General features: G+C 42.3%; 1 protein-coding gene across 2 annotated transcripts in view; it reads right to left on the bottom strand.

The window, feature by feature from the left end:
- The window catches only part of adcy9b (adenylate cyclase 9b), a 43,018-nt gene extending 20,188 nt beyond the window's left edge, over positions 1-22,830 (bottom strand). Inside the window, exon 1 of one of the 2 annotated variants that reach the window (XM_085157910.1) lies at positions 19,248-22,830. In XM_085157910.1, the coding sequence (XP_085014036.1) occupies positions 19,248-21,060 (1,813 nt within the window). In that variant the 5' untranslated portion in view covers positions 21,061-22,830. The remainder of the gene's footprint in view (positions 1-19,247) is intronic. The other variant, XM_085157908.1, reaches the window with a different exon arrangement.
- Positions 22,831-25,214: the final 2,384 nt, after the last annotated feature.

Raw genomic sequence — 25,214 nt, 5'->3', positions numbered from 1 at the left:
ACTGCTGAAAGAAATTAGAAGAAAGCTGCCTAAGTGAGTTCAGGCTGTGTTGAAGAATAAAGGTGCTTGTATCAAATATTGACTTTCAAGGTCATTAGAATTGTACAAACCACCTCACACCTCCCAGCAGCCAAAAGAGAAGAGGAGCAAGACGAACAAACTGCCCAGGCTTGCAAAGTTTCCAAGTATGTTATCAGTGTGGTCACACGAGCTTTGTGTGCCTGCTCCTGACCACTTGAGGACAATCTGTCATCCAACCTTGTAGCAGCTGAAATTGCACTGTCAGCCAGTAGAGTGTGGCTCGGATAAGCAGCTGGATACATAGCTCACTTCATTTAATAGGGTCCAATATCTTCATAGTATAGCTGCACTCTAAAGTCCTCGTGGCGGGATAAAAGGTCAGGAAACTGTGAGATCCAATTGATTCTTTCCTGCTGTGTAGGTTTCAGTACATCTGTCACTCTATGTACATTTGTTTGATGGTCTCTTAGGCAGGTATGTGATTGTGCTGGCCCTTCTACATCTCCCATGACCTTGGGTTAATTGAAGAGCATCATTAGCAGCAGCCTCTGGGCGGTATGGGACTTGAAGTGTCCTGTCTTTTGCTATCAGCTGACAGGGAACAGTAGATAACCTTTCCCCATGAGAGCCTAGTTACATTATCTCCCTCTCCAAGCCCTTTTGTTCAGGACAGAGGAGGGTGAAATGAGCAAACACTTTGCAAACAAATAACATCATCAGTCCTACTCCTCCCTTCCTCTCACCTCTTCATGGCACGTCCAAGCTCTCGTGGGACAATAGCCACCTCTGAGTGTCTCAGTGCAGAGGTTGGGTGTGCCAAAAAAACATGCAGAAAAAAACAAAACAATGAATGAGCACACACACACAAACACACTGTGTGGGTCATTTCAGGCACTCTTAATGTATCCATCTGTGCAAAGAGAAGGACAACTAAATTGGAATGCGAACATTAAGTAACAAAAAGCATAGATGCCACACACTCTTACACTGTCCTATATGCAACAAGCAGAACATAGAGGGAATAGGACCAAAGAAAGACAAATCATTATTATAGAAAAACACCCCTCCTGCTTCCCCACTGGGATACACAAAAGTAGAAAAGAAGAACAGATAATTCACATTGGGGAAAAAATAGCACATGAATGCAACAGGTACAGTAGCCATAAATATAAAATGTTCTGGACATTTATCACAAAGCAACACCTTTTTCTTTCAAGTTCCATTTGCAACCCAAGTGGGACTCAAAAGCCAATGCTGCAGTCCCAGGGAGGTTTATTAAAAGCAACCGAACACAAAGGGCAGCAAAGAGGAAAGGAGTGTTGGCAGATTTGCTGGAATCAGCACACAAACACACACTCACACACATACACACACACACAAACCTATCATGCGGCTGATCTTCCCATAATGACAGGTTCACTTTCCGGGGCCAGGTATCTGAGCAGGAGGGCATTCGAACAGGTGGTGCAGAGAAACTAGCACTGCTAGGCTGGGCAGTTCTCCATGCCATGTTGGCACTACCAATAAGAAGCGTCCCTTCCTTCTTCCTCTGTGTCTCCATCCAGAGATATTCTGTACATCCTGTCCCCGGTAAAGGTAGGAGGAACAACAGGAAATCTTTCCGGCATGGCAGGCTGCTTGGAAGAATGTCATTGCTCTGGTGTAGTGGACAGCCATAAGAGGTAGAAATTCGTTTAAAAAGAGGAAAAAATGTAAAAGGATAGATTAAGTCTATGAGTTTGTTTGTGGTGGTAGTGGGTAAAAAGTAATTTGTGAGTGAACCTATTCAGTCAGAAAACATAAATGACATGTATGCATTTTTCATAAGGAATCCCACAGGGACTCAGCTGTCATATCTGTCAGTAAAGGAGAACAGTGAATTTGCGTACATCTCTATGCCCAGCATCCATGGGAGACGAAGGAAGGTAAGTGGTGGCCTTCTAGTTGTGCTGAGCCAGTGTTTCTTCTGAGATTTTAAAGGACAGGTAGGCAGAATATTTTCCAATGTCAAGGTAGGAAAGACTTCCTCCTCTGTCAGAGAATGTCAGAGACGGTTAAAGAGAGCGGGCTGTTTCACATGCTGACTTTGCCAATAACACATCCTCTTCTGAATAATATATAGGACAGGTTTTTTAAATATTGCTCCATTAACTATGTGCACCAATCTGCCACAACACTAAAACCACATCTCTAGAATTGTGTCTGCCCTTTCATTCCACCAAAACAGCTGTGATGCATCGCAGCACAGATGCTAGCCCTCCAGAGGGAGGTCTGGCACTGGAATAGTGGCAGTTTAGTTGGGTTGCTAGTTGGTCCTCAGTGGACCTGGCTTGTTTTGGCACATCCCATGGGTGCTCGGTTACGCTGGGATCTGCAAGCAGATCAATGCAGTCTGCTTTTTCAGAGACATAAGAGAGAATTCATAAGAGAAAGACATAGTACTTAAAATATCCTTAATAGCGATCTAAGAATTCTGCAAAAGCAGAGACGGTGGTAAAACTTTTCAAAAGATTAATTACATTTGATTAGCGATTTAATATAATGTACTGTGCAAAGGTCTTGAGCCTTCCCAGATTTCATTATGGGAAATGGGAAATAGGCGCAGCGATTTATTGAAACAATAAGTATATTTTATATTAGATATTGCACTTTATCAGGCTTTTCATCAGACCGTAATGAAGACTTAGAGTCAATAGGACTGAGTTTGCATCTGCCCTACCAAAGAGCATCTTCTAGATAAGCTTTTAGAGCACACAGCACTTCCTTTTTTGGTTCTTGACAGCCACCCTTCCACTGAGACAATTTCTGACGAGGCTTCAGTGAACAGTAGATGGATCAACTGAAGGGTCAGATGCATCTCTCAGGTCCTGTGTCAGGTCTTTGTTGGAGTTTTCTTTTTTCTCAACAGCATGACTGACACTGTTCACCTGCTGCTGCTTGGGATGAATCTTCTTTATCCTGCACTCGATCACTTTCCTAATTTTTTATTATTTTTTTTATGTACACAATGACAAGATATGCCAAGTTTTGGCTAATAGCTCACAGAGTCAACTAAAGGACTGCGAACAAATTATGTGTTTTATAAAGTTCCTCAGAATCAATTTTAAATTGTTTTTTGTTAAGTTTTCTGTTATGTGTACATATGACACTCATTGTATTATTCATAGGTGACGTTAAGAAGCTTAACAAACTAACAAACCAGTGTGTGTGAGTGAAAACGAGTATAAAAACGAGTATAAAAAAACAAAACAAAAAAAACAGCCAATGTGCAAAGAAAAACTTTAAAAGACCTTCAGAAAGCCTGGAGAACTGTTGCTTGAGACCACTTTAAAAACTAAATAAAAAATTTGAATAAAGTCTGGCTCCTTTTAAGCACGATACGAGAAATCGGGAGTGGCTCAAGACTTTGGAAAAGTGCAGAATGTAGTTTTTATGCAGGACAGGGCACTCTACTGTCCTGCTCATGAGGCTGCTGCTTTCAGGAAATGCCACTGTATACATAAGCAAGCATGTCAAGCAAAATCATCACTCTCATCTGCATGTGTTGCACATTGCCAGTCTTTCCAACAACAACAACACATTATCAGTGCCAAGCATTACGTTTTGCAGACGGGGATGCAAATAAACCTGTGCCTTGCTTGTACACGTCAAACTCAGTGAAGCCCAGCTAAATCAACAGAGTTTTTCTCAAACACTCAGAGACCCTAGATAACCCAGAGCGACCTCTCAAAACAAGTTACATAAGCCTGTACTCAAAAAAAAAAAAAAGAAGAAGAAGAAACAGCAGGTGTTGTACACCACCTGGGCCTTCTCAGCATTTGCTTTCCAGGTTCAGGACAAAAATATGTCACTATACTGAGACTCACGTCAGAGTTCTCTGCTTACACACAAACAAACTGTCCCAGCACAACAAGTCATTCTGAGGCCTTTCTTCCCGCTGGAATCTCTTAATTTCCTTTTCCTTTCTCTTTGTTCCACACAGGGGTGGCACTAACACTAAATTTCCACATTTGGTCTGGGCTTTCCTTTTTTTTTTTTCTGAATTCAGTCAGGCCCTACCACAGCTCACTCAAAACAACAATAGAAACACTTGACATCTCTCCAAAGTCTTAACTCTCGCTTGGCTGTGTCTGTCTCTTACGCTCTCCGCACTCTTTGTATTCTGTGCCTACGATCCCTCCATCCCCGACAAGCTCATGCTGCCGCGGTCTACTGGCAGATACAGTTGACATCCCTCCAAAATTCTTAACACCCCCCTTCTTTTGCACAGTGGCCTGTATTTTCTGCCTGTTTTTGTCAGTCTTGCTGTAGCTCACTGTCTTTCTTTGACTTGCCCGCTCTCTCGCTCTCTGTCACAAATCCAAATATCCTCCATGTTCTTTTGTGTTCACAACGATATCCGCTTGCCTAATCGCCACATCGGCGTAGAGCACTCTTCTCCACAAAGAAGCACTCCGACTGACATCGTCCCAAAAGCTCAGCCTCACTTTCCATCTTCTGCTTTTTACTTCATCACATTTCACCCACACACACACAATGAAAGGTAATTCCCTCGTTCTTGCTCACATAATGGTGACCATATGGCTTCTTTGCCATTCAGCACGTCTGTCTACGCTGCAGAAACAGCCAAATGTGCAAGCTTTTCTTATAGAAACGCTTTTAATGTTCTTTTTCAAATCTAGCTGATTGTTACATCAGTTCACCTACTTAACCTTTAACGCACCATCCAAAATGTTTTAACAGATAATGCACTTGATTCATGTTTTTATTTTATTTTAGGAAAAGTCACACTACTGCAAGCCTTCCAGTACACGTTTTTTGTTTAACTCTTTTTAAGTTTTTCAGCCATCACACATACACCCATTTTCAAGGTTTCACATATCAAAAGAAAATCGTCTGACCCATGCCAGGTTCTAAAATGAGGGAAATAAACCTTGGATGAACAAAAATGACATATTGCAATGTGGCATTATTTATTTAACAGAAACCAAAGAGCAGAAGCAGTGGGTACTGTTTCTTCAGGAATTAAGAGGATAAGTAGCAATCAGGTGCTGCTAATCCAAATGCATTTGATTAATTCACCATCAGCAAGTGTGAGCACATCTATGAAAGCAGATGTTTTGGCAGTTTGCTTTTTTGGAGTAGTCGAGTGTTCAAGGAGGAAAGACATCAGTAATGTGATGAATGAAGCTAAATGCCCGACTGCAGTCGGGCATTTTCAAACATTTTGAAGTCCAGTATTCTGCAGTGAGAAAAATTGCGTAGATTTAGGCACAACTATCTTTCTTGTTAATTTTATTTTTTAACCCGGAACGCTTTCCCCATCTCCTCCAGTGTTTGCCTGTCTAAGCCCTTTCGCTTTATGAGAACCATAGGCCATTGATGACTCCCTGTACCCTGCCAGTGCACCTTGATCTTGGCAATCCCCAGTTTTTATTTTCCGATCAACGCCTTTACCTCAAGGGGAGGTAGTCCAAATTTGTCTGACTTTTAAGACGGGGCGATCGTGGCTCAAGAGTTGGGAGTTCGCCTTGTAATCGGAAGGTTGCCGGTTCAAGCCCCGGCTCGGACAGTCTCGGTCGTTGTGTCCTTGGGCAAGACACTTCACCCGTTGCCTACTGGTGGTGGTCAGAGGGCCCGGTGGCGCCAGTGTCCGGCAGCCTCGCCTCTGTCAGTGCGCCCCAGGGTGGCTGTGGCTACAATGTAGCTTGCCATCACCAGTGTGTGAATGTGTGTGTGAATGGGTGGATGACTGGATATGTAAAGCGCTTTGGGGTCCTTAGGGACTAGTAAAGCGCTATATAAATACAGGCCATTTACCATTTACCATTTTACCCTTTGATTTGTCCAGCATGAGCGTCCCTACCAGGAGCTCATGCTTCTAATGGCATAGCTCTGCAGGTCGCCACACCTGTCGTGAAACGGCTGCATGGCAGGCAGAAAATAGACCCAAAATGCAGGCCTCGGGAGACAAACTGAAAGTCATAAACAGCTTTAATGGTGAGCTTTCACAAAATACAAAACAACTGTAGGATAGTGAATCCAAAACTAAAACTAACAAGGAGGCAGCAGGCAACAAAGAACTCCGGGGAGGGGAGGGGTAAGGCAAATAAATAGACACCAGGTAATGAGGGGAGAGGAAACGGGTGGGTGGACAGCTGAAACTAATCACAGAAGATGAGACAAGGGAAGCAGAGCTAAATACAAAACATGAGCGGCAAAGACCATCAAAATAGAAAAGAAAATATTACAGAAGCAAACTTGACAGAGAGACAGAGGACAGACAAATACAGAGAACAGGAATTAAAAAGGGGATTATCAAACCTATAACCAACTAAAGCAAACAAGGAACTAAAGGTACAAAATTAAATAAATACAAGAAGAGCAAGAAGAACACTATAAACAGAAGACTAGGAGCTCAAACACGAATCCCATCTCAAACCAAAAGTTGTGAACCCACAAAACAGAATGAACCTAAAGATCTATCGAATAGAAGCTGAAAACTAAATAACAACACCAAAAGAAAAGCATATCAGGTATAGGGAAATAACGTTAAGCTAAATAACAGCAATACAGAATACAAGACGATAATGCAAAGACAATCAAAAATACAAACTTAGAGAAAACCTAAAAATCCCCAAAACAGTATCTCCGGTATCTCCTCCTGGCTGTGAAAAGTGCTGTTTGAGTCCTAGGAGCTAATGGTGTTCCTCCTATTTATCACAATATGATGCTAAAATATGCTGTCTGAAACTCAGTTCTCTTCATCCATTTTCTTAAATAAAACAAATAAAATGCCAACATCCATGAAAAATTGCACATTAATTAATTGTCAGAAGACAGTCTCATAACTGAAATTCGATTTCATTACAGGCTGAACTCTCTCAGCCAGAGATGCTATTGACCCACAGCTATGAGCAGCGCTCCCCTATTGATTAAACAGCGACCACATTTGTGGCTCCGGGTAAATGATCAAAGCAAACAGCCGACAGAGGCCAACCTCTCCCTTCCTTTCATGCGCCAGCTGTCTCACAAACTTTGCTAACTCAACATTTTTGATTAATGGTGTCTTCACTGGGGGTTGATGACGAAAATTTGCTGGATCTTCTGCCGAGCACTGTGCCGCTCCCCTGAGGACTCTCTAACTAGAACAGGCAAGTGATACAGCAAAATAAATGAGGATGATAACTACAAATTCAGCTTACCCCAGAAACCCCTCCACTGTATACCACCTGAGACAAACACAAAAGTCATGTATGCTTTTGCTTCTACATCCTCTTAACAAGTGTCATAATTAACAGTTGTGTTGCATTTCACATCTCAGTGAAGAGGAACAGTTTGATACGGAGGCTGCGAAGATAAACACTGCTGCAATGTCACAGCGTTGATGAAGGTGCCATTTGAAAAACAGCAGTTGCAGCAGTCTGACTCAACAATGAGACAGCAACAAGATGGAGGTTAGAAAAACTGAAAAAAAGAAGCATGGAGTAAGAGACAAATTCAAAGTTATGCAGCAAACAAAGGGGGATGACCTGTGTTGGGGATATATCAGGTACTTAACACACAAACACACACGTGAAGTATGTGTATGGGGGAGCAGCTGACAGCGAGATAAATGCAGAAGGACTGTACCACACTAAAGCCAAGGGAAAAACCTGAAGCTAACGCTGGGAGATCAGTTCATACATCAGAGAGACCAGGAACACCGGCAGTTTAAGGAAACATTGGTGATGTTTTTTGCTCCGTATCCATTTTCTTCCATGTATAGAATCCAGGGTTGCAGGAGGGCTAGGTGAAAGGCAGCCCTCCATCCTGGATGGTTGGTAGACAGGTTGGTAGTCTGTCGCAGGGCTAGCACACAGAGAGAGACAGACAACCATTCACACCACATTCACACCTACGGCCAACTTAGAATCGCTAATTAACCCAACTCCGTGCATGTCATTGGACTGTAGGAGGAAGCAGGAGTACCTGGAGAGAACACGCAAACTCCACAGTAAAAAACATCGGCTGGCTGGTGGATACGAACTAATCACTGCACCACCACTAAACACTTAATTATTACTGTGAAGTGGAAGTTATGTATTGTTAAAAACAACATTTCATACTAATTTCACTGATCTTCGTCATATTTCCTGTGAGGCCAAAACCTAATAGTTCATTCCTTTGTGCCTGTGATGCTCACTTAATTCCACATTAATTATCCTGTTAGAAAGACGCAGTGTTGCTGGAACATCCAGTCATGTGGACGTTGTTCTGGCCTGGTGAAGCTACTAAAGATTAGGCAGGTTTTTTTGTTTGTTAACATTATTTTTTAATTCTCTTTGCTCCTCCACAGGAAAGCAGGGAGAGAGAGTGGCTTGGACTCAAACCTAGATCACTGTGTTTCAGCCTCCTTGCAGTCTGAGACAGCTGGTTTTAATGTTGTGGCTGACGTACTAGCTCAGCCAAAAATGATTTTACAGTTGACATTATATTAGCTCATATTTATGACTGTATCAGACAAACAGAACAAATACCAACTTGACATTTCTTTGTTAGGTTAAGCCTCGTGAATTCAACTGATGAAATGATGAGGATACACGATAGAATTAGGTTTGCTTTCTTCACATAGTCTTCATTCTTCCTGATTCCTTCTACCTTGATGAGATTCCCAGTTCCAGATGCATTGAAGCGTCCCCACAGTATAACGCTTCCACCACCACATTTCACTGTGGGGAATGCTGTCCTTTGGGTTGTACATCTCTCCCTTCTTTATCCAAATATAAGCAGCATCTCTGTGGCCAAAGAGCTTTAGTTTCATGTCATATGACCAGTATCTATAATCTTTCTCCAGGTTGTCCTTTGCATACTTGAGTCTGGCTTGAAGGTGTTTGATCTGTAGCCTTGCAGTCCATTCCTGTGTACGGTTCCAGTGATTGTCTTCTTTCAGACTACAATTACTGACTTGGCTAAGCTATTCACTCATGTCTTGGCAGTTGTTCTGGAGTCTTTAGACACATCTCTCACTAGTTTTCTTTCCAGAGTCTTTGAAATCTTTTACTTCCTAATTCTGCCAGGCTTGTTCTGTACTCTGTGGCTCTCTTTGAATTTCTTGGTAATACTTCTCGCTCCAGTTCTTGACACTTTTGTATATCTATGTCCTGCTTTGTGAGCATCGGCAGTTCTTTTTCTCAAGTATAAACTGATTTATTTTGTTTTTGGCAAGAAGCTTTCTCAGGTGACAGCTCAAACTCTTGCTGATGTTTTTATACTGTGCGTAAACTGGAAGATAACCGTCAGTTTTAACTTAATTTTGCAGGTTTTGAATAAAGTTAAAGCACATCACTGCTGAATTCTTTAAGACAAAATTACACAACAGAAAATTGTTACACAAAAGTGAGACAAGGGTGACAAAAAAAAAACCAAAACTAAATGGTTCAAGAGGAAGGTCAAAATATTACCGAAATGTCCTTGACAGTAACACAGGAAGGGTGTGAGAGACAAGCATTTACTTCCGCATCCACTGAAAGAAGAGAGCTAAAATTGGCCTCATACACTCTAAAGTGAATTTACCAGCTGCTAATAATGAAGAACTTCACCGCTGTGCATTCGCAACAAACCCAAATATGCCCACAAGTTCACACTTTTTTTTTTTTTACATCATGCAGCACGCCCACACAAACGGGCTCCATCAATCCGTGCATGTTGAGTACGGTAGCAGGCTTAAGCAGGCACCGACTCCCCGTCATCTTTCATCATTCATAATTCATATAGCCATTTATCACACACTCACTCTTGCTGTGCACACTAACAAGTCACTACAGCACTACAAACATGGAAAGGGTGTGGCTGTATGTGTGGGTGATTGCATTTAGCGTGCTCAAATCAAAAAATAAATAAATAAATTGCAAAAGTAGGTGTTTTGTGACTGAGAGGTGCGCTGTGGGTGGACTGAGAGGTTGTTGTGTGTCACCTTAAGAGTGAGCACCATCTGTCAGTGTCAGTAAAGGCTGGTGTGCATCTATTAAAAAGGAGTGCTGGCATTTTTCTGTACCCTTGAACACAAAGGGGGGAGAAAAAAAAAAAAGCTTAGGATGCATCGGTGACTCATGATAACAATTTATCACCAGAGCGTCTGCAGAACCACGAGGCGAGCTAGCCTAGGCCGATAACACAGCTCACAACTCGCAGTGTACCAGCAGAGATCTAAATAAACAACCACACAGAGCACACAGTGGGATAGCAACAGCTGCAGAGAGACAAAAAAGAAAGATTCTTTTTTGTTTAACTTTCTTTCCATTTTTTTTCAGGGTGTATGAATTTTTGAGCTCCTCGGAGTGTGTAATCTATTTGCGTAGGTGTCCTTTAGAGCTCAGGCAGTAAAGTATAGCCGCATTGTGTTTGTCTTATTCTTGCTGGACTCGCACAAAAATAAGTCTTCACATTGCTTTGACCGAAATATGAAAACCAGAAATTCAGTTGAATGGAGTCAATTTGGACCCTTTCTCTCTGTCAAATCACCTGTCCTTCCATCTAAAAAGAGCCAGCTGACCCTCACCTCTTTCAATAGCCCGTTGCCATGGCAATTAGCCTTTGCAGGCCCAGGGTGCACAGCTGGAGTAAAGCGCATGTGTGCGAGTGCGTATACCAGGGCGTCAAATAGCAATGTTCTACCAGAAGTTGCAGGCTGGATTCGGCAAATTACGTACAAGATGTCAATTTTAGTGTCTTTGCTTTGACACCCAGGCCGTGGAAAGATTAGACCAACACAAATAATATTTTAGGCTTTAGATAATACTCTAGGCAAAAAGTACTATAACTGCAGTGAGTGTTCAGCTGTCCACACTAAGTGGAAGTCTGGTTCTGTCATCCTCCTCCTAACAGGCATGGAGATGTAAAGTCTTCATCGTATGTGTTGTGTTCAGGTTGGTGTTATGAGATACAGACACACAAAAGCCATTAACAAAACAGGAATCTATCCATCTGTCTGTCTCTCACTGGATCGTTTTTTAATACCTTTCTTGCATGCCCTCTCCTTTTTTCTGCTGCTATTTCTTTTCCGTGCTTCTATTCTGCTCTATTTTATTATTTCTTCACTGCAGGAGGGAACATTTTGAATGCAGGGAAATATACAAGCTGATCTTCTCAGCACATTTGCACATGTGAAAACTCCTGCCACGTAACAGATTGGCTTGCTGCATGCAATCATGGAAAACAGCCAGAAGATTGCTTTAAAAACTCTGGCTGTGTTGAAGAAAGTTTACACTATTATAAGCTATTGTGTTACCAGCCACTTTATTAGGTACACCTTACTAGTTTGGACTTCTTTTTGCCTTCAAAACTGCCTTTATTATTCATGGCACAGATTTAAAAAGGTTCTGGAAACTTCTGGGATTTTGGTCTACAATGACATGACAGCACATGCTGCAGATTTGTCTACTTATCCATGATAAAAATCTAAAGGTGATCTGTTTTCAATCAGTCAATCAATCAAAACAGATTATTATGGATTTGTTTTCATATGGCTTTCATATGTACCTGTTTTCAGTGATATAAGTCTTTCTTTCTCTCTTTTTTGCCATATGTTTCAAGTGACCTATATTTGACAGCAGCACATTTAAAACTGAAATTTCTGTTTTTGGTGTACCACCCCAATATTTTTGTGGCCCTATATGGGCACCTCTCTGAATAATTTCTGGAGGTGCCCCTGTCCTGCTGATGATGGGTACACTGTGGTCATAAAGGGAGCAACAATACTCAGTTAGGCTGTGGCATTTAAACAATATTCAGCTGGTACTAAAGCCCCCCCCCCAAAAAAAAAATTCCCTAGACTATTACACCACCAAAAGACTGAACTGTTAATACAAGGAAGGATAAATCCATGACACACGGGGTGGTTTTCTGTGGCTGTGGCCCACCTGCTCCAACCTTTGACTTCTTGTGCGTTCAGAGATACTCTTCTGCATACCTCAGTAATAAGTGGGTATTTGAGTTACTGTTCCCTTCCTATCACAGCAGTCTGAGTATTCTCCTCTGACCTCTGACATTAACAAGGCATTTCAGCACAGAGATTTGCCGCTCACTGGATATTTTTCTCTTTTCTGGAGCATTCCCTCTAATCCTAGAGATGGTTGTATGCAGCAGTAGCTCAGCGGTTTCTGTAATATTTTAAGACCAACATGTCTGGCATCAACAACCATACCATGTTCAAAGTCACTTAAATCACCTTTCTTTACCATTTTGATGCTCAGTTTGAACTGAAGTACATCCTCTTGACCACATCTACATCCCCAAATGCATCGAGTTGCTGCCACGTGACTGGTTAAATGGATAATTGCATTAGCAACCAGTTGAATAGGTGTACCAAAGTAACCTGTGAGTATAGATAAATAGCTTTATCTCTGGTCTTCTACAAGGTTGTTACTTTAGGATATTAATAAATATTCCAAATGCAAAAAGTATGAGAAGGTATGAAAACTCTTTACATTATAGTTATAGAAAATTGTTGTAACACACAATAAAGTTATGTTTACAGTCCTGCAAATCAGCACTCCCTCTATCCTCCTGAGTTATCGACTAATTATAGACAAATCTGTCCACAAACACCTCCACACATTAATTCAATGCATGGCTCCACTACATTAGCTTACCTTCATTAAGCCTCCAGTTTAATGGTGGCTAATGAAGCAGCTGAAACAGAGGCCCGCTCTCCTCTATACCAAAACAGATCCTACAATGACATCAGTATGATCAGAAATGACAATGCCTGCAACAGACAGCAGGTCTCCATTTCATATTTTTGACTCCTACTGAACAAATCAAGCACTTTGACACAATGTGATTTAAACACAGGTTTTTAGGAGAAGGTGGAAAATCTCCCACCACTTTCCCAGAGACAAGGAACGAAAAAGAATTGATAAATTATCCCTGACTTTGGCGATTTAAATCTGGAAATACTAGTAACATGACACACAAACACTCAAGCAGTCACTCTTGTCACCTTAACAATATCAACAAAACACTACATTTATTCTACAATAATTATATCGAGTCAATATCATGGCAGGATGGCTTTTACAGTACACAGCATTAAAAATCCACGATGTAACCATTAAAATGTTACCTGCGAATTATACTTTGTAAGCAAAACTATTGAGTTGACGTCCTTACTTTAAATTTAAAAATGAAACAAGGCATGTTCCACTCCACATACTACATCACATAGTACATCTATTCTACAGGCTCAGCCATGTCAGCTGCTTGCAAGTGCAGCGTCTTATCACGGAGACAGCTGTGCTGCTGATATCAGGTCCTCTCATCCTCCTCGCCCTGGGTCATCTCTGTCACAACAGACAGAGGTAGGACACTTTAGCATTGAGTCTACAGGACAGCTGTCCCCTATAGGTGGGCTGAGAGGTCTACAGGGTCCTCTGACACTTGTCAGGAGGAGGCGTATCACAATGGGGATGCATGGATTTTCAGAGTATTTTCCTCAGTACCAATCTTTTACTGCTTGCTGGGTCAAAACAGCGAGCAGTTCCCTTGCTTACACAACTCTCCTGAACGAAAAGAGCTTTTTTTTCTCGTTTTTTAATCCTGCAGAGTAACAGTGTGACACAGAAGATTATCTAAATGATTCCTGCAATAAAAAAAAGAAGAAATAATCAGCTAATCACCACATCATATTCCTTCAATAACCTTGCCACAATGGACCTGTGTTTGCAGAGCTTGACACCCTGAGGCTCTGCAGACTTGTTCAGTATGATAAGGCCAATGATGACAAATGGTGAGATTGCATTTCTGCGGGCTACAGTGCCATGCTGTGCTGAACTATAATATGTGCTGTACAATATCAAACAATGTGATGTATTATGCCATTACTCCCTAGGCCAACCGCATCTGCCATGCAAAGCCAAGGTGCTCTAGCCTCTGCTTGGTCACTGCAAAACTGTATAACAGCTTAGCTTTCCCCTGGCTGCCTCTGTGCAGTTTTGTCCCACTCCCAGATTTCAGTCCACTACTACCTACCACTTATTTAACGCACTTACCTTCCTAACAACAGTCTAGCATGTCTATAGCCCTATGTATGCCTCTCATAACCCCACCAAGCACTCAAATGCAGCCCACTTCACTTTCGCCCCCCCCCCAAATCCCTGTCTTTCAATTGTAGGGCTGAATGCTGTGTGTGCATACTGATTTGGACTCAAGAGGCTAGACAGAAATTATGCCAGGTATTTTGTTATTGGCAAGGGGAGAAGACAGCTGCGTATACATATTAGGGTGAAAAAGCCAAACCATTTAACTTTTTGTCAAGTACAGCAGTATAAGGGCAGTGGACGCACGCAAACAAACACACACACACACACACACACACACGTCCACATCGCTTTGGCAGTAAAATCCAGTGGTTTTAATGTGTTTAGACAATTTTTGTTTATGTGTGCGTCACTCCAGAGCTCAAAACTGAAACCAATGAATGCAAAATAGATATAGATATAGATATAAAATAAACCAATAGAGATGTATCTCTGCTTCTTCTTTTTTCTTTTCTTTCATTAGACTACTAATATCCACTGGTCAAAAACCAGGTCTCTCCCAGCAGAGCAGGACCAAAGCTAAATGCATTTCATCGTCTCTCTCACCTTGATTTCTCTTTCTCTGCTTCTCTAAGCATAACCACAAAACCAGCCTCATTTATCCCAGTCAAGGTCACAGGTAGAAACCATTGTAAGTAATTTTCCACTGAGCTTAAAGGAAATATTGTGCAATTTGCTGAGTGACAGTAGCTCCCTATAGAACAGCACAAGGGTACAGACATGGGAAAGGTAATATGTACATGTGCACGAGTTAACCAAAAAAAATAACTGTCAATAACTCGTAAATGTTAAAGGATATTAATAGAGCTGGAGACACAGACATTTTGCAAATTGGTTTTGGTCTTTGCTAAAAAAAAAAAAAAAAAAAAAAAAAAAAAAAAAAAAAAATCAATCATAATGTAGCTAATCAATTATTAGCAAGGGGTAAAGGCAGTGCTACAAATTCACAAAATAAAGAGACATGTTGCCTTCTGCATACAAACCCTGGTTATTTTCATTTGATATCTACACGACATCAAACCCTGTCTGGTTGCTGTTGTCTCCCTTGTTTCCTCATCACAAACACACACACGGCTATGACAGCCTCATTATAAGCAATCAATATCATTTGCTGTGATAAAAAGGGCTGGCAGGGAGACGGCCGATGCGTTCCGTGGTCGGGATAACACCAGGCCAGTGAGGGAAGATATGACAATGGAGAATCACTAACATTAATCACTTTAGCCAAGGAGATTACCCAGTCTTGCTTAATTAGAAATCTCCCTCAGGGCACAGAGATGAAAGCAGGGTGAGAGAAGGTAATGCTGTACGTAGCCGCCCGGCACAGCTTCGCTCAGCAATATGACTTATTAAAAGGTCACGAACATGCTAAACCTTGAGGCAGCTGGTTAGTGAGAACGCTGTAATGAGTATTCTTGGTAAGAGCCTATTGTACAAAAGAGCTATCAGAGGTTCAAATTAGGTGAAGTGGAGCAACTGCTTCTCATTTTGCTTCATTTCTTTTTAAAAAACAACAACATTTATTTATGTACTTTTGGACACAAGTAGTTGTTCTCTTCGTACTAATATGTAGTAGGGTGGAGTTTTGTTTGAGGACACATGCACTGTTGGTGCTCTTGTAGTTTGGTGGCTGTGTAGGACAGTTTGTGTTGTCACAACAACTTGGAGGGTACCCAGACATCTGCAGAGTCATTCACACCCAGGCAGACCCTTTCACAGTCACGAGCAGGGAAAGCACATCACTGGCTTTCAATATTTTGCCAAAAGTATTCACTCACCCAGCCACATCATTGAATTCAGGTGTTCCGAACCCTTCCATGGCCACAGGTGTATAAACTCAAGCAGCTAAGCATGCATACTGCCTCTACAAACATTTGTAAGAAAATGGGTTGCTCTTATTCACCCAGTGACTTCCAGCATGGTACCGTGACAGGATACCACCTGTGCAGCAAGTCTAGTCACCGAGGTGAACTTGCACACTCAGCAGTTATAGAGCAAAGTTATTGTCTGCCAGGGAGGCATTGTTTGTCTGTTTGAGAGATGGGCCTTGTCCCAGCTTAGAAGTGATTAACATTTGAATCCAGATCTGGAGCCAGCATCTTTTGGAAGGATTCTGGGCAGTGCTATACATGGAAATGATGTAATGTCCTCAGGACTGGGCCTGCATCTTTTGTGAATGGCGACAACATGGGTTTGACCAATATAAATAAGCCCATGAATGTGGGTCATTAGACCTGGCTCTGCTGTATCTGTCTGCTCTCTGGTGCTGAGCAGGCACTGTGCAGTGGGTTTTTAGAGCTACTGGGTTGAAAACACATGCCTTCCTGTCTTCTGAAAAAGCTGTGACAGCTCCAAAGATTACTAAGAAACTATAAAACTGAAGGGACCTTCAATTTAAGATGATAAATCCCTGCGGGTTTGTTACTAACAATCATTTTCCATCTTTTTCATTATAAGAGTATCTATCAGAAGTGTTTTCACTTCACTTCAGCAGTGTGGGCATTACTTGTGACAGCTGTAACTACTAGTTGCTCACATGTAATACTGTTGTAGTTTTGGAGATTAAGACATGAATTGGTTATGAAAGCAATAACTTCATTCTTACTGTAGCATGTGCAATCCTCAGTAAGCATCAGCCAAAAACAAAAAACAATGTTATTTTTTCCCAGGAAACAATGGCTTCTTGAAAAAGAAGAGCAATGTTTTGTGTGGCGATTCGGTCATCAGCAGAAAAATAACAAGGCCACACCGACAGTCTCCTCCAAAGGGATAATCTTCTGCAGGTGCCATCATTCTGCATTACGCACAAAGGAAAGACGTATGCAGGTACTTTTCTGGGGAAATGGAGCCAAATGTAGCTTTTCCAGTAAGAAAAAGTAACAAACAAAGGTCTGGCAGCATAGATAGCTACGTGATAAAAAGCCTGTATGTTTGTTTATAGAAGAATCATATCATAATATCCTTCCAGCAAACCGTGTTATGATTTATGGTAAGGCTCCAACTGCCTATGAATACTATTTTTAAATTATGCAATTAAGATGCAAATCCTCTAAAAGTAATGAGCAATATATATTTAATTGTTAAATGTCCTCTAAAGTGAGGAATTGCTCCTTTTCTTTTCCTCGTGGCAGTCAAACTGAATATTTCAGGGGGTAGACTTGCAACTTGATGTTGCAGATCATCACTTTTGCCTTGACCAAACTAATTTCATGATATTTTTCAGCATTTCTACAGACTAATATTTAATTATTGTTGAATTTTGTTGGATTTAATTTTGTTTTGCTTAGAAAAACACACACCTTCAGGTCTTTGACTCTTTGCTAGATAAGACAGGCATCACCACGTCACCTTAGGAACACAGTAGCAGGTATTTCTGTCAAAGGTGTCTCAAGTGCAACGAAAACAATTAGAGGCTCATAATAAACTGTAATATCCGCATTACTTACAAGAACAGGATGCAAACTCGGCCCCAATTTCATCACTTTCTTCCTAAAACTCCTCACTACTGAGGTTTAGAGCTGAGGAGGGAACAGGACGCAGCTGTAAAACTTAACTGTCCACACGTGGCTGCCCTCCGTATGAACCTTCCTTTTTTTACAATGAACCATAAACAGCTTATATTAAAAGCAGCTTGATATAAATAAGCGGATATAAACTTGGAAGTAGGCACGTTTTGGTCAGAAACCCACCTCCAACTTAGAGTGCAACTGCAAAAACCCCAGAAACTAAAACATTACACTAACTCAAAAAGTGCTTCAAAGATACATAAAAGACAGCCAGACAGCGATCGCTGTCTAGGTCGGAGAAATTTACTTCTGAGTCAAGCAACAGGGGCCAGACTCAGACACAATCCATGCTTGGCTGCAGTGGTACCCAAGAGATTTACACAGACTGAGCTAGACAGCGGAGGGAATTTTACAGCGCTGGAGAACAACTCTCTCCTGACAGCCAGCTCTGTCACTGGCATAGGAAACCTACAGGATGAAGATAAATCTTATGGGGGGGGAGGTGAATACATGATGGAGGCAAGAAAGGAGGCATGAATAAGGGGAAAAGAAGAGGCGAATAGGGCGATAGCACTCTGGGTAAGACATTTATCTTCAGAATAAAAATAAAAAGAGAAGCATAAGAGCAAGAGTGGTAGTCGCTCATTAATCTAAAAGATAAGAGGAAAATGCAGGCCTATAAATCGGCCGTGCTGCCTGGTAAACAAAGGGCACTTTCAGTCGCTCCTTTTCCTTGACTGATCCCAGCACTGATCTCTGGGGGGAAATGATGTGTATATAAATACCCTGATAATTTATGCACCCAAATTATTAATGGCTACATTTGAATTGCTAATTTGTGCTCACACTAATTCCTGCCTAAAATGCACTGGACAAAATCTGACATGCAGCCTTCAAGGCAGCACAGTGAAGCAAAAATAAACCCAAAATGCTAATTCAAACGGGCAGATGAACACCATCTGCAATACCTTAGTCAGACACTTTCACTTCACTTACAATGGCTGATAATGGATCAGAAAGCCTTAAATGATGAGAAGAGCAGTTAAGCCAACATTTAGTCACACTGAGGCGTTTTGCATAAATGCATCATATAAAAAAAGCCTCCAGTCAAGCAGCATAAAAGACAAGATAGGGGGCTGAGGATATAGCTGCAGGCAAATCTCTTTTAGAAAAGGTGACAGTTGCATTAAGTTGTAAAGCAATCCCAGAGGTTCAAGGCAAGGTAACGGGAACGCAGCACACTGAGGACGTCTGGAAGGCAATGTAATTGAAGAAGAGAACAAAGAGCGGGGAAGGATGGGAAAGAAGATGGCGTCTGTCTGTGATAGAGTCACATAGTACCAGTGCCACAGAGGGCACTGATAACACACTCAAAGCCCTGCCAGCCCACCAGGTATAATATATGATGCTTAAACTCTGTTCTGACCTTGACCAATTCAAATGCTTCCTCACAAGTGCTTTGATTCACCTGGAGGGTGAAATAGTAATATGCTGGCATGAGCACACATTTCCTCTGTGGGTAGGGTAAAAGTATTAGAACACATCGACTTTAATGCCGATGAACCGACAGCCAATCTACAATAAAGCAGATCAAAAAGCAACAAATGTTTTTCACTCTACTTTATCATTTCTTCTCACTTACCTTTGAGCTGGTCAGCCACCACACTCTGTCCTATTCTCTCCATGACCTGTCCGTCCTCATGCTGGTAGCGATCATCCAGGAATTTGGCAGTGGCGTGTGATAGGTGAACCTTCCCAGCAACGCCTAGTTGCTCCATCAGGTTGGCCAGGTTGACATCGTTCGACCAAACGTCGAACTTGAAGCGCTTCATGCCCAGGATGCCGCACAGTACGGTGCCAGTGTGGACTCCCACCCTCATGTTCACCATCTCCCGCTTCTCCTGGCAGAACTGTTCAATAGCCTGAATCATGCCCAGGCCCATCTCCACGCAGCAATAGGCGTGATCTGGTCGGGGCTCAGGACACCCGGCCACACAGTAGTAACAGTCTCCTAGAGTGCTGATCTTTTCACAGCCGGTGAGCTCACAAAGTCTATCAAATCGTCCGAACAAGTCATTAAGAAGTCCAACGAGGGCATGAGCAGATTTGTTGGCAGACATTTTGGTGAAGCCCACAATGTCTGCAAAAAGGATGCTGACAGGCTCCATCCGTTTCATGTTGAAGGGCCTGAAGATGATCTGGCCTCGGGGGATGGAGGTTTTCTTGCGTTTATTGTTTTTAGGGCTGGAGATGGCAGCAGCAGCCCCGCTGGTGGAGTAACGTTTAACAGAATGATCACCTATGTCGTCATCGCCCTGCTTCATGAGCTCATCAGCCACGATTCTGGGCATAACAGAGTGGATCATTCGTTCCTTCAAGGCTTTCTCCACTTCCAGGTCTTTGCCGTGCATGATAGCTTGTCCGACCTTAAGGAAGGTGCTCCGCGACCGCACCTCAGACATGATGAACAGGTGCATACCGATGGCATGAGCGCAGAGATGAAGCAAGGCTTTTGCTGGGCCCAACCACCTTAGAGTATCCCAATCTGATGGGGCGGCTAAGCTCCACTTCTCGCCTACCTGAGTCAGTTGCAGCCATCCCAAACTCTCAAAAAAGATGGAGTAGAGAAACCCGAGGAGGACAGAGGCATAGAGACGAACGTGGAGGACGCTATAGAGCAGCAGAAGAACCTCAATGCAAAGGGAGAAGGTGCCTACAGGAGAAAGACAGGGACACCAGTTGCTATCTCCCACAAGTGTTTCATATGACATGTTGTATGTGGGCCCTATTCCACTGAATTCTTCCACATCAAGTGTAGGTGCTGGAGACTCAGGGTCCTTGAAGCCAGATGTCTGAATCTGGGGGGCCAGGGTCAGTATGAAGGTTACGAGGATGAGGAGCAGAGATGCTTGGTTGTAGCAGCGAGAGTAGAGTTTGGTAAACGTTAAGAGGAAGAGGAGGAAGCAGAAAAGGAGGAAGGAAGCAGTGGGGACGAGAAAAGCAACCCTATCACAGCGGGAAGGGTTGGCAGCAAAGTAAACTCCCCAGAGTAAAGCAGCTGCTAGGAGGTAAAAAAGCACAAAACGGAAGCGCCTCTGGGTCTGAGGGAAACACCGTTCTCTACAGGCCTCCTCCAGGATAGAAGAGTCAAACTTTGGGTCCCAGAAATGGCCGGCAGATCTCTCAAAAAGCTGTGGCATTTTTTTGTGAGAACGAAAACTCTTGACCACCGGCCTCCTCAATCCGGACTCCCCAGAGCTACAGCTAGAGGAAATGCTGTACTTGCAGTGCTTGGCTCCGCCAATGAAGCCTCCCCCGATTGAACCCAGCGGCCCGCCTCCGTGCTTGTGTTTGACACTACTGCCAATTCTCACCGAGACGCCTCCATCTCCACTTGAGTCACAGCTCACTTCTGTGTTGTGAGGCAACAGTTGCTGATGCTGGGGGGATGCCATGTTTTCTTCTAATCTATCAAAAAGAAAAAAAATTACAAAAAAACCCAAAAAACTAGGCAGAAGGCACAGTTATTTCTCAGGAAACACAAATGAAGTAAGGCAAAAAGTATGACACAGTATGATTGTTCAATCTTTAAATTTTTTTTTAAAAAAAGAAAGGGTTGGGAAAAAAGTTTGAGAGAAAAATCACACTCTGCGCTCTCGCTGCAGAAACACCAGCAGACCATCCAAAGTTTCTTAATAGTTCATTTCTGCCATTCTTGACGTCAATCCCTGCATTCCTCTACATTCCCGCTGTTTTGACTCGACGCACTTGAAACTGCAAGGTTCACCCAGTGCCTCCTCTGCCGAGGCAGCCAGCTCTTTGCTTCACTCATTGGAAACTATTTGGCCAAACGGACAGAATTACACAATACTGTGAGTACAGGAAAATGCTGAAAAATACACACATACACACACAAATAGGACTGAGAGGATAAATTATTTTAAGGTGCTCTCAAAATGTGTCTAAAAAACCCAGATTCAATTCTGTCAAGTTGTTTTGTCATCAGTGTATTTGCTCAGCCCGCTTTCATTGGTGGTGCGTGCCCAATTCCGCTTATCCACTCAGTTACCCACGCTTCTACTTCCATACACGTCGATGTCAAGTGAACTAAACCATGTGAAGTTTACATGACTGAGCAAAACTTCATCCAGGGCCAGTCAGACGCAGTGGTTCGAGCTTTTGCCGTTTGCTGTGTCGATCCAAAAGGTCAGCGGTTAAAATTAAGGCGTAGGTTAACACCGGATACAGGGATCATGCCACTTGAGTTTTTATTTTTATACCCCCACGCTCCTGCCGCAGGGCCTAATCGCCAACACACTCATGGACGGCGCCCCGTCCTCGCCTGGCTTTCCACTCCAGAGTCTCCACAGTCACTGCGTCTCCGAACTCGGCAGATATTTTGTGCACGGAGTTCTGCAGGAGCGAGATGCGATGCGAATGAACTGTTCGGCGTTACTGCAAGAGCTCAGACTGCAATGACCACTCCACAGATACGCGCGCCTCTCAAGGCTATAGCCCAGCCAGTCTTAAATCAGTGTTTTGTTAGCGCTGCTTTGGTATTCACTTCCAAACTGTGGCCAATTCATCGTCAGTGCGCCCCAAGAAGAAAAATATCCAGATTGTCTTAATATCCTGACCATTCCCGGCTGTGTGGTGTCTCAAACGGAAATCTGCGAAGACAAACAGACCCCTGGAGCAGGCTGCGTGAAGTCCAGTCCTTCCTGGTATATGAAGTAAAGTTTGCCCACGACAGCTTGGTCCCCCCTGTAATCGCCAGACGACGAAAGCCCCGGAGAAAGTAGGGCTAATTAAAAGGTCTCCACCTCCTCTCCACTCCCCCCAGTAGCACAGTCCCACAGGCTAAAGCACAGCGCTGCCTTCATACGGCCACTTTGATTAATTGGGCAGGATACAAAGAATATCGTCATACCTCCAGGTGATTCAAGATTCACATGATAGGCTAGATTAGGGCTGCTGCTGCACCGTCCTGCCTTTCCATCCCTTGTGCCGTCCACAGTGAGAGATAGAATTGTCCTATTACCGGGTTATCTGATCACAATTTGTGTGCCGCACCGGCGTCTACACGTGCGCCAAAACGCTGTGCGCGCAATCCAGGCGCAGCGGGCAACACGGTGGCAGCAGCAGCCGCCACCATCTTCTGTCTCTGTGCGCTTCCAGCCGTCCAGCCGAGAGAAGTGTGTGTTTGTATGTGAGTGTGTGTGTGTGTGTGTGTAAGAGGGAGAAAGAAAGAAAGTGACGCCAGAATAAATACCATATCACGTCCCCTCTTTCCTTTCAAAATAAAAACCCAAATGTGCCTTTTATAGTTGTTTTAAAAAAAAGGCACAGAGCCATAATAATCCATGTATTAGCATGTATTACATGGTCAATATAACACATACTTTATACAACAACCTTTTTATAGGGTCACCTTAAAATACTCTGTTAGCATGAAACTACAAAAGAAAGCTTCAGCAAACAAGTTTGTGGTTTTTAAGTAAACCTGTAATCATTCAGACCCTTTGTTGTTGTTTGTTTGTTTGATTTATTTTGTGTGTTTAAATAAAATTAAAAACTTTTTTTTAGCTTGAACAAAAAAAAGAAAGAAAGAAAGTATGTAAGAAAAGAAAAGAAAATGCTATCCATAAGTCAAAATTTCAGGTTATTATGTTAGAATTTAGAGTTTATAAAACAAATTCTCAAGTTATTTTCTCATAAGTTTGATCTAGTAAGTTGAAAACCTAATATAATACTGCAAAACGCAAATTTCTACCTATAAGTAGCATCTTTCAAATTTATGTTTTATGTTAAACTTGTTTTAATGTATCTATTTCTTCTTCTTGTTCCTATTATTAGTATTTATTTATTATTTATTTTTGGCGGAAACGAGCTTCCATATATAAGAGACTGCTTTCTTAGAGGCTCTTGTTGTCAACCAATTTGGAGCTTCACTCTTGACACGCTAAAAGAATCTACTTTTAACGAACTTCTATTTTGAAAATCCCTCTCTCTTCTTCCGTTTTGATGGTCACCATCGACTTGACGCTGCGAGCAGAGTAGACGAAAAGAGGGGTTGAGTGAGGGGAGGGCTACAGTGCAGGAACGTGTACGCACTTGATAAAAAGCAATAGAGTGAAATGTAGCGAGCACGCATTTTAGGGAAGGGTGGGGATGTATGTTTTTAATGGCACTCAGCGAAACTCCATATGTTCAGTTTGTGAACAAAGCCCCCTACCCTCCTCTCTTTTCTGCTGCTCTATACCATTAAAAAGAATAGAATAAACACTTTATCATTTAAGGACACAACATTTAGTCTAAGATGAGAGTAGAAGAAGTCTTAATTAGAAGACACCTGGATATATACAGAGTATCTTCAAATAAACAGCAGAATAGGAGCACTGATATCTAATTCTGAATACTTCATTTAAGGCGGACTATGAGAAATGAAGGCTACAGAGTGTGCAGCCAAACTGAATGAAGAACCTGCAGGTTTAATGTTCTATTATTTATTTATTCAGCAGCCTGACAGAAATATTAAGCAGCTGTAGTCAGCAAGGAGCTTCGCTGTATTTTGAAAGCACCCCCAGAGGGAACCGCACTACCTTCTTGCATTCCACCTGCGTGCATGAGAACAAACAAAACTCTGTCTTTAATTGGGAGAATAAGAACATTTACTGTGATTTTAAAGTGGTGAGCTGGAACTCTCTTGATTTATTCATAAACCAATGTATCAGTTTTAATCTTCTGAGAATATCTCAACTAGCACTCGCAGAAGAGTTGGAGTTCACTCACAGAGAAGCTCACGTGGGTTCATATCACTGTATAAAGGGGGAATTTTGGTGCATGTGTCAAAACTTGAGGCCATTTACATCACACACACACATCCACAGACACACTCACATACATGCCCCCCCCCCCCCCCCCCCCCTCACTCCCACAGTCACGACAAACTGTTGGTGCATTGCAGCTGTGGAACACAAAAAGCATGCTTTCAAAAGTGGGAGATCAGACCTGTTCAGATGTTGGTGTAAGAGAGACAAAAAGAACAGAGCGAGACGTTATACAGAGAAATATATGGAGACAAGATGGAGAAACAGGAAATATGCAAGCGCAAGATGTAATCTCAGCAGAATTTCTTCTTTGAGTCCAAAGATTGATCATTTTATTTGAATAACCACAAAGTTTCACTGCTTGGTCCATCAGAAATCTTTATTCTTGATGGTCAAGCTTGCAAAAGTTAGGCCAAGATGAACTTAAATTTCTTTAAAAAAGGGGGGAAAAAGTGAATCAACAACTACTTTAATGAGATGCACATCCATTGAATATCTAATGCACAGGTAAATGAAGATAAATTACACTCAAGTACACAAAAAAAAAAAAAAAAAAAATGCAACCACCTAATGTTACGAAGCCTGAGCGATCAATCCCACTATAAACTTTTGCCAGTGGTCTGCATTTTCTTTCCTCTTTTTACACAGCTCTCTCTAGTGGCCATGTTCTGAATCTGCAGTGTAAACATACTAAACACCCTGTGCAGCACTTACACTCAAACTGAAAAGTTAATCAAAGTTAAGCTTATTTGGAGGTTATATTTGCTATATTCTTTTGA

Source organism: Neolamprologus multifasciatus, chromosome 4, assembly GCF_963576455.1.
Source record: "Neolamprologus multifasciatus chromosome 4, fNeoMul1.2, whole genome shotgun sequence".
Classification (NCBI taxonomy): domain Eukaryota; kingdom Metazoa; phylum Chordata; class Actinopteri; order Cichliformes; family Cichlidae; genus Neolamprologus; species Neolamprologus multifasciatus.
The sequence above is the reverse complement of the archived record's forward strand: the minus strand, read 5'-3'. Positions and strand labels throughout refer to the sequence as shown.